Source organism: Opisthorchis viverrini, assembly GCF_000715545.1.
Source record: "Opisthorchis viverrini unplaced genomic scaffold opera_v5_465, whole genome shotgun sequence".
NCBI classification, from domain to species: Eukaryota; Metazoa; Platyhelminthes; class Trematoda; order Opisthorchiida; family Opisthorchiidae; genus Opisthorchis; species Opisthorchis viverrini.
In genome coordinates this window covers 55032-65915 of record NW_008752129.1, presented here as the reverse complement: position 1 = coordinate 65915, position 10884 = coordinate 55032, and the positions used below count along the sequence as shown (strand labels likewise).

At 40.4% G+C, this 10884-nt stretch overlaps 1 protein-coding gene across 1 annotated transcript in view; it reads right to left on the bottom strand.

Moving 5' to 3' along the window:
- T265_11267 (hypothetical protein) overlaps positions 1 to 10331 on the bottom strand; it is a gene marked incomplete at both ends in the record, with an annotated part of 37224 nt that extends 26893 nt beyond the window's left edge. The window contains one exon of the mRNA XM_009177877.1: positions 10081 to 10331. Coding sequence (XP_009176141.1) covers positions 10081 to 10331 — 251 coding nt within the window. The remainder of the gene's footprint in view (positions 1 to 10080) is intronic.
- Positions 10332 to 10884: the final 553 nt, after the last annotated feature.

Below are 10884 nucleotides of genomic sequence, written 5' to 3'. Positions count from 1 at the left end.
CCCCCCCAAAAAAAAAAAAAAAACGCCCTCGCCACTATAAGACACGATCAATTTTCCCTCATCTCCACACACAAGGACCAAGAAGGACACGAGTTCGACTGGAACGGCGTTTGCATAATGGCTCAAGCAAGAACAAAACGAGAACGCGAATTTATGGAGACGTGGTGCTTCACCGAAGAAGCCATCAACAAACACATCGAAATTGATCTAATTTACCAGCCACTGAGAGCGAGAGAACGCCAGAACCACAGAACTTAGAGCTGCAAACGCGACCATATGAGGAACTCATACAAGAAGGAAGAAAGCGTCATTCAAACTGACACCAATTGGATTGGAGGAGGCGCCCAATCAAGGCACCAAATCAACCGGCGGACGCACGGACACTAACCGCCACGGTGGAGGAAATAGAGCGGTACAAGCAACCAATCAAACTCGAGAACGGCAGACCACAACGCAATGCGAATCAAGGCCAGAGAGAACAAGCTACTACAATTAGAAGCCGTTGGGATAACAAATCAACACAAAGGAACACAGACCACAACGCAACAAGGATCATAAACGGACCAATAGATTCACTACACTTCAGGTAGCCAATCACGTCAGAAGATAATAGATAGTCTTTGACTGATATAAACACACGCAGGCGAGGAAGAAGTACCCACCTAACTGCGCACTGATGATGTCTCCTCGTATGGTGACGAAGCGTTTGCAAGCCAATTGCCAAGCTCGGCGAACAGATCAACAGCCATCTGATCAACAACCAATATACCCACCGGAGCTACCAATATTTCACCACATTACCAGTGTCAACCTTCCATGGCACACAACGTTGCCATCATTCAATACACCACATAATGTGGGGAGAAAAAATCTATTGTCGAGTAAGCAGAGGTCTTTCAATTGTGCTTGACCTCAAGCATATTGTCTTGGACAATGTCTGTGCCCAGTGTCTTCCCAAATCTGACATAACAACAAATGCTGCTGTGTTTTAGTATAAAACATATGGCTCACGGATCTTTTCTGTTCGTCCGTATAATTTCGCACACATTTTTAGCATGATGATGATAATGTAGGTGTTTTGTAGGTTTTCTTCCCTATCTGAATGCACTTGCCAATAGTAAGCTGGATCGCTTTTATTAGGCCAAAGATATTGCCGGAATTATAAAAGTCGTTTATTCATCGTGTCTTATCAAATTTCCTTCAGTGTTACCGGAGACCAATGACAAGGACTATAACGTATGAAATGTCTTTCGTTAATTTGCCATTTCTTTCGGATGAGTTCTTAGAAATTCAGAAGGAAGGAAACCGTTGAATATATGTGCCATCTTGTCCTACGAATAGCTTTTGAACGTCTCAGGCAGGAGGTGCTTGCTTTTCTGCTTGCCGTAACGTAGTGTCAACATTCCATGGCACACAACGTCGTAATCACTCCCTACTTGGCTTAATGCGGGGAGAAGAATAATTTTGTAGCTTTTAGACTGTCTTTGTCTTCGTTATTATCACACCTATCACTTTTAAGCATATCTGATTTCGGAATAGTCTGAGAAGTAAAAGCAACCCTCCAGAAGATGACAAACAAGAAAAAGTAGTACGTAATTTCTCTAGAGTTTTGTAGAAAACGTTTTAGTGCTCCCTAAATTCTGGCTTGTAATTTGTGAATTCTTTGAACGAATATGAAAATGCTAAACTAAAATGCCTCATCTACATGCCACCAACACTATCCGACGATTATGAAATATTTTCAGTGTTGAGGACCTTTATGTTTAAACCAGAACTGAATGTTCAACAGAAAACCGAATATTTCGATATTGAAATATAAATCAAACGTTTACTCCAGGTACAGGAAGATACACTCACATCAAGAACCAAAACATATTATTCCAATGATTCGTTTGATCAATGTTACCGCTTTTAAGAGCATCCGATGCGAACACATCATATCACAAGGATCACAGATTGGCTTGGATTAGCCAAATAGTATGAGATAATCCGGTGGTTTGGATATTGTGCTTTAGCGTTGTTTAAAATTTCCACTAGGTGACCAAGTGCGATTAAAGGCGATAAACCACCGATGTTGGAGCTTTTTATATTTCATATTTGCAAAAAAGGAAGACCGGTTAAAGTTTTTTGGCGGGTATGCAGCCAAAATTCTTTCTAGTTTGATGGAAAATGAGACAAAAATCCACACTCAAAAGTGACTGTAATCCTGGCTTTCCGTTCTAAATCTTGTACTTTAAATTAGATGAAGAGGAATAGGAATAGAACACTAATCATCTTCTTCACAACACAAATGAAAAAACAAGGGGTATTTTGTGTTTTTTTGTGGTAAATTGTCCACTCCCGTCACTGAATAAATGGTGCGTTACGGGCATACATTTTTCGGTACGAATACAACCAACACATGGAAATATTATACATCTTTACATAACCCCACTAGATTCGGGCTTGCTGAGCTCCTTGTGAACTGGGATAGCAAATTCTTGCGTCTAAATATTATGGGTTGCTCGTGCAAATTTGAACCGCCAACATTTTGTTTTAGAAATTGTGGTTGATCAAATAGGTGTAATGCGTACTTTTATGTATTAACCGTGTTATTTATATTTCCCACAACAGTGAGATTTTTCTTCTTAAACTTTATCGTTACCAGGGAAATATACTAAAGCACGGGCTTGAAAACGCTAAACAAGTCACACGATGCAGTAATTCACCGCGGAATAATACCCTAAAAATTAGTATATTCGTCCGCACCTCGTTGCGCAATGTGTGTTGCTATCTCAAGATAGTGATAGAAAGAATAAACGCTATGAACGTGTCAGAATTTCATCACCATATTCTAGCCTTACGCCAATAAGCAACTGGTGGTCGCACAAGAGAATTGTCTGTAGGACAATATCACTGGTTTTCAGGCTTCTGAGTTTCTCCCCTAAGCAAATCTGAACATAATTATGTCGGTTTTAGTGGGAAGACACGAATTTTAGACAAAATTTTTACAACTTCTAAAAGATAAATCAGCATTCTAAATCAGTATTCTAGCGTTGCGTTTTAACTGATGTTTCAAAGATACAAGGTTACTAAAATGTAAACGCGTCACATCCGTACACAACGGCTGCCTACAAATTGATACATAAATTTATTTGTGTGTACGAAATAAAACTGAAGCAGCAGCGGTATAAATAAAACAGCATCTTTATGCGACGCTGTCAAATGAGTGACACTACAACTAACAGCTTCAAAACGAGTAAAAATATTACTATGTTACCTATGTATGTTGCGGACTTTTCCGTCCTCAAGCACATTGACGCAGTGATATTGAGCAATGTCCGTTTTTTTAAATCAGATAAGATAAAGAGACTCGAGGAGTCCGCCCACCCCATGAGCCCAAAGCAGAGCGAACCCGGTTCTCTGTCGACGAGGTTTCAGCAAACGTATGAGTAGTGCAATACAAAAGTAATACGTGTTTTTAGATAAAAGCGGGCAATTTGTCAATTTTGACTGCGTCTAAACCTATCTAATAAGCTAGGCGAAAATCGGTCCACGTTTGTTGATCATTGATTGTGTTAGCCGATCGTGTCCTGACTGAAAAGTTTGTGTTGACTAATAATTTACTGCATTATGGCCATTAAATGCATCGAGAATGTCAAAAAGCGATGAAACATTTTGATAAGTGTAATGTGGGTTGGTGCATGTGGTTCTCTGATTTCGAAACAACTGCGCTATTAGTTGTACGGGTGTGCGAATTTCCTGTGTTCAGACGTTACCTTCTTCAGGATTATCCGGACGCTCGTACAAACAAATGTTTTTGCATAGCTGTTCGCCTGTCAACGTAATTCAAACTTGGAACTGCACCACTACTTTAAAAATAAAATGTACATGTTTCCCGTCACGGATTGTGTTTACAGCCCCAATATTATTAGGTAAGTGAGGCTCAAATGTTCGTTTTGTAACGATGTACAACAAGGTCGGGAATGAAACCCCGAGTCTTGAGTGCTCACCAGTTTCCCCATAACTGACCCTTAGTATTGGTTAGTGAGATGTCCTTAAGGTTTAACTGTTCTGTAAGAAGAAGTTGGTTAGGTTAGGGGAACGCGATGATCACAATGGCTTCATTGTTTCTTTTTCAGTCAGAAAGTTTGGATAGCAGGTGTGACACGAATGCTTAGAGTTATTCTGTTCTGCCAGACTAAAATTCCAGGCCTTGCTCCAGGGTCCGAATAGATACAAATTACACTTTTCCTTCCGAAATTGCACTGTTGAACGTCATATAAATGTATCCAGTGTACAACGGGCGATCAGATGACTTGTGCAGATGACTTGTGTAGTACTCACATCAAAACTTTCATTTCCGTTTGTCAGGATGAAAGTATCAGCTTAGTACCGAGTGCGCAGGTGTGTGCATCACAGCCGTAGGATGACAATTTTCTGCCTGCCGCTCTAGAATTCAACTTTTCCTGAATTAATCTTTGGAATATTCTAGCTTTATTTGCCTATCTTTTGCGCAGTTCATCTTGGATATCTACCCGCTTGCTGCTCTCGGGTCAGCATCTCACGGGCCACCGTAAGGCGACGAAGCACTTGATACATAAATTTATTTGTGTGTACGAAATAAAACTGAAGCAGCAGCGGTATAAATAAAACAGCATCTTTATGCGACGCTGTCAAATGAGTGACACTACAACTAACAGCTTCAAAACGAGTAAAAATATTACTATGTTACCTATGTATGTTGCGGACTTTTCCGTCCTCAAGCACATTGACGCAGTGATATTGAGCAATGTCCGTTTTTTTAAATCAGATAAGATAAAGAGACTCGAGGAGTCCGCCCACCCCATGAGCCCAAAGCAGAGCGAACCCGGTTCTCTGTCGACGAGGTTTCAGCAAACGTATGAGTAGTGCAATACAAAAGTAATACGTGTTTTTAGATAAAAGCGGGCAATTTGTCAATTTTGACTGCGTCTAAACCTATCTAATAAGCTAGGCGAAAATCGGTCCACGTTTGTTGATCATTGATTGTGTTAGCCGATCGTGTCCTGACTGAAAAGTTTGTGTTGACTAATAATTTACTGCATTATGGCCATTAAATGCATCGAGAATGTCAAAAAGCGATGAAACATTTTGATAAGTGTAATGTGGGTTGGTGCATGTGGTTCTCTGATTTCGAAACAACTGCGCTATTAGTTGTACGGGTGTGCGAATTTCCTGTGTTCAGACGTTACCTTCTTCAGGATTATCCGGACGCTCGTACAAACAAATGTTTTTGCATAGCTGTTCGCCTGTCAACGTAATTCAAACTTGGAACTGCACCACTACTTTAAAAATAAAATGTACATGTTTCCCGTCACGGATTGTGTTTACAGCCCCAATATTATTAGGTAAGTGAGGCTCAAATGTTCGTTTTGTAACGATGTACAACAAGGTCGGGAATGAAACCCCGAGTCTTGAGTGCTCACCAGTTTCCCCATAACTGACCCTTAGTATTGGTTAGTGAGATGTCCTTAAGGTTTAACTGTTCTGTAAGAAGAAGTTGGTTAGGTTAGGGGAACGCGATGATCACAATGGCTTCATTGTTTCTTTTTCAGTCAGAAAGTTTGGATAGCAGGTGTGACACGAATGCTTAGAGTTATTCTGTTCTGCCAGACTAAAATTCCAGGCCTTGCTCCAGGGTCCGAATAGATACAAATTACACTTTTCCTTCCGAAATTGCACTGTTGAACGTCATATAAATGTATCCAGTGTACAACGGGCGATCAGATGACTTGTGCAGATGACTTGTGTAGTACTCACATCAAAACTTTCATTTCCGTTTGTCAGGATGAAAGTATCAGCTTAGTACCGAGTGCGCAGGTGTGTGCATCACAGCCGTAGGATGACAATTTTCTGCCTGCCGCTCTAGAATTCAACTTTTCCTGAATTAATCTTTGGAATATTCTAGCTTTATTTGCCTATCTTTTGCGCAGTTCATCTTGGATATCTACCCCTTGAAACCTTACCAGCCCCGCATACATCAGCCCAGGTTAAATCGGATACGCATAACCTACTGCTGCTAGTATGGCTGAAAAATATTAGCTGAAAAATTTAGAATAGGATTTGAGTACACCCTTAGTCATAATCGTGATCTAACGATTCATTGATAACGCTCCTTGTTTTGCCTTATTTGTCAACTTACTTTCGGCAGTTTAAAGGCGAATATATTCGCTACGAGCTCCAGGCCACCCCTACAAAGAGCTGCTCCTGCTTTTTATTTAAAAACCCAAACATTTGTGATGAATTTTTCAGAAAGATTTAAGGTCAAAATTCATCACATTTGTGCATCTTTTGGTCAATCGAGCTTAAACGACGGTACAAGCTGTGTTGTGAAACTATTCATTTACTGCAAGCCGGTTAAGTGAGTTATCTTCCTCAATGTGGCTAATTTGTACACCTGTGCATCACTGAAAACCAAATGATCACCAAGCCTTTGTTGACTGTCTCTTCAAATTGAAAATAAAATTATCATATGCAGGAGGCTTGCGATCGCGTGCTGACGTCAAAATTACTGTAATATTACATCAGTATTACACTAATATTACAGCAAAGACTACACTCAAATTGTACGTCCACGTAAGAATATAAGACCCTGACCAGGGGCGAGCTTAAGGTAATCAATTTATTGTAACTTGTTGGTAGGGCAGGCAGATTTGTATGAATAAAACAGATATTTTGCATTGTAAGCTGGCCAGTCGATGCTCAGTAGCAAGGACTTACTGCACAGGTGTCTCATTTATCCACCCGGTGCCACTCGGAATACACTAGGAAGTCTCAAGTCTACCACCTCCCGGCCAACAATGCTACTTCAAACACGAACAGTATTAAACCCCGGTACAATATACCAATTTCTGTGCATAAGCAAAACCGGGCTTTCAGTCGCAAGAAACCGGAAGTTTTTTAAAATTTTCCTCACATAGTAAGTTTTCATTACAAACCAGTGGTCACTGGAGTATCTTTTTGCTGCTGTAATTAGTGGACACATAACATGAATAAAACTGTCACTGGTCGTTGTTCATATAAGTTAATACAACGTTTTGTCGGATGGAAGGGGTTAAATATAACCTGATGTCACATAATGACACTGATTGAAAAACGCCTGCCTGTATGTTAAACGCTCTGAGCGACAGTTTTTAACGAAGTATTTGTTAACCAGCAGGAGGTGTTCTTTTGTTGCCTTGTATAACTAAATAATTCAACTCTTATGGCAACTCTGATTTTTCACAAATTTAGTGTTAACGAATGTGTATCCCAAAACACAGATGAAACACTCGGGATACACGCCAATTGCAAAGTAGCGTTTGAAGTCGAGAGCGTGGCCATCGACAACATCACGCCTGAATCTCGTCGGTAAGAGGGTGATGGAATCTGCGTACTACTTCAGTGGAGATCCACCAAACTTACCGAAAATTACGTAAATGTCGGCATGCTATTCCGCTTGAAATCAGGTGGCAGATTGCGACCGCCAGTCATTGCTTAATTAATCTTTATTCAAGTGGATATTTAAGTCTGATAAGCGATCTTAGGAAGAAACGTAACATAAGAAATAAAGTGTCTGTGCCAACTTGCATCATTAGGGACATTCGTTTAATTCCTGATGAGCTGATGTTTTACTGGCCAGGCATTTACTGGAATCTCTGAGGATCGAAGGGAGTATTACTTGGTAATCAACAGAATAGGTCACGTAAGGTAAGGACGGAGGAGAATGTTACAGTTAGATCGAGTGATAAGCGTAGCTCATGTAGATTGCCCACCAGGATTGTAAATTTTTCAGCTGATCTGCAGGTGGAAGGTGAAGTGTGAAGGCAATACAGCAATACTTACTTTCAGTGGGTACGCCTGTAAGTGAGTGGGAAACTAGTTGTAACTGGTTCATAAATACAATGGATTAATGCAGGCCGACGGCAAAACGTGTAGTTTTATTTGATCCAGACAAATTCATAGTATCATGAATAATTTTCATATGCGTCCATTAGTAAAAGCCAGAAATGTTTTTCACAAAGATGTAATAATAATTGCCTTCTGCAGCGAGCAAAATGACAGGTAGGCGCCGGATATATTTAATGTTTGAATACAAAAAATAATAGGTATTTTGTCCCGAGAAGAGCAGCAATTATTAACGAAGCATTTTCAAAGGATTTGAGACTACTTCCCAGTGAAAAATTTTAAACAGTCATGATTTTTTTACGTTACATTCATTATAACTCGTTGACAATCCACATTTATTTGCACACGGGGACAAAAGCACCGGAAAACCAGCACAGAAAACGCCTCTATTTAAACATTAGACCGTCCATGCATTTTTTAAAATTTTGGACATGGTGAATGTTACAACCAGTAGCAAATGGAAGCTAGGTTTTCGTCGTAGTTTTGTTATGGAGTAGTTGTCTCTCTTGGTTCAGTGAATAATCGTAGTCATTGGTGATGCAAATGAGCTAAAATGCGCACGAAATGCGACAACATCAAAAGTCTGGCATAAATAAACTCCAGAAACACCACACAAATGTGTTGTGATCAATCACTAATTGCTAACTGTTTATCGAGGAACACCAATACTCAGACATCTAAAAAATAAGAGCAGGCGTATACCTGAAAGTCGGTGGCGGGATCATAATTATACAGTTAGGATACTAGTAGTCTGCGCAGTAACGTTTGTAGTCTAAAACCACATCCTCTTTTGTGTGACTTAGTCGATTTTGGCCGAACTATCAGCAATCGCCTTGAGAAAATCCCATTGCTGACGCACACTGAAAAGGCTTCGTGGGTTACATAAACGTCATTGCACATTGGAGTAGCTTCTCCGCGCAATAACGCGCAATAGCCTTCAAGACAGCACACCTTTGAAATGTACAAGGACTTTAATGGGCGTCAACTATGAGGCCTTCATTTTTGCACGGAAATCTTACTGGACTTCGCATGCCAAACCTCACTACCTTAATGTCATCGATGCTGTCCTTAAAGTTCGCATGTAGTCTGTTCGTTGCTCTTCATGGTTATGTCGACCAAATGGAAAACTCGCTGATAAATCAGTGATTACATTATTCGCCCCCAAACAACTAGCACCCTCTAAGTTTCTCAAGTTACTTCCTTGTCCAGTCTAATAGTTGGAGTGTTAAGTAACGGCCAATGTGCATTTGCAAATGGAGCATTCTTGACAGACGTTACTTGATCGAACTGCTCACGTCATCTCGAATATGTTGACCGATTAGGCGCATTGTCCTGTCAGACAGGCAGATTATGCTTACTGACCTACTTCAGAGGGGGTCATATTGATCAACAAATAACTGAATACCAATGGGCTTCTGAGTACACCTGCAGATTTCAGTTTGAAATAGCGAAGTAAATGACGAACAAATAATGAAATCGAAAACTGGTTACCCAATTGGTAACGTTGAAAATATAAAGGGTGCAAATTTCACTGGTAACTGGAATGATGGAAAGATTTGTAATGTGTAAAATGTACCTTGGTTTTATATTTGTGAGATTACCAGTTCGAATAATTTCCAAAATAGAAAGTGGTTGAATGAAATGGGAATTATTTTTGTAATTAAGTGTTGGGGGAAAATGTCCTCGACGGACATCCCGTAAGAACTGTTCGACAGGTTATGGACAGGCAGTTTTTGATAAACATTCCGGTATACCAGATCCGGCGGACTAAATCTTTAATAGCGGATATAATTAGGCTTACAAAATTAATGTCATCCCTAGAGATGTAAAACTTATTCATGATTAAACTATCCAAAACCCCATTCGTGAACAGTTATGCAAGCATTTGACTTTGACTTTCTGAGTTTCTTACAGTGCTGCCTGAATAAAACCCAGATAAGTACAACTGGAAAACGTTAGAATAAGTTGATTGTCAGTGAGTGTCTGAAAGAAATCCTGAGCTAGCTGCCAAAAGTCTTTAGTTAAACTTTATTCCAGACACTTCTCAAAGCAAAATTATTTCATGGTTGAACAGCCTGAGAGTAGAACTAACAGGTGTATGGAAGCTAGACTGTTTCATGCACATTGAAAAGACAAATTGGAGGCATACTGTTCAGCATCGTAAAAATTTACAGTTTGTATTTTAACACGAGGACGTTTAAAACCGCCAGCTTGTTGTTGTTTTCTTCTTCCATCGTGAACTTGATGTCATCGGAGACACTGTTTATCAATTGGATTGCTCGTTGTAGTTCTCTCTTCTTGATGATGACAAAGGTGTCGTCTACATAACGTACCCAAAGCTTCGGGTTGATGTCCGGCAACACGGTCCTCTCCAGCTTTTGCATTGCAATCTCGGCGATGAACCCTGAAATTGGGGAACCCATTGGTGCTCTTTTCAATTGTTCGTAGTATTCACCGTTGAATTCGAAGTACGTGGTCAAACAGAGGCTGAGCAATTCACATATGTCTTCCTTCCTTAGAGGTCCTTAGAGGAGTGAAGGTCCACTGATGTGAACAGTGAGCTGACATCAAATGAGACCATTGTTTCGTCCTCTTCTATTGTCACATTCTTTGGTTTATCCAAGAACTGTTGTGCGTTTTTGAATGAGTATTGCGATTCATTGATGAGATACTTGACCTTCCTCCACAGTTCCTTTGCGCCTGGGAGTGACACAATTGGCCTTAGTGGTGTGGTCTCAGTGTGTACTTTCGGGAGTCCGTAGAAGTGTGGGGTAGTGGATTCTCTGGCTCTCATTCGCCAATATCCTTCGGTTGTGATCTTTTGGAGGTCCTTCAGTCGCTGCAGGCTCTTGTTGATTTCGCTCGCAAGTTTTTTAGTTTGACCAACCTCCAGACGGCGATACGTGGTAGTGTCGTTGAGCAGAGCTTTTGCTTTGTCTACGTAGTCCGATTTGTCCATGATAACGGTCATCCGTC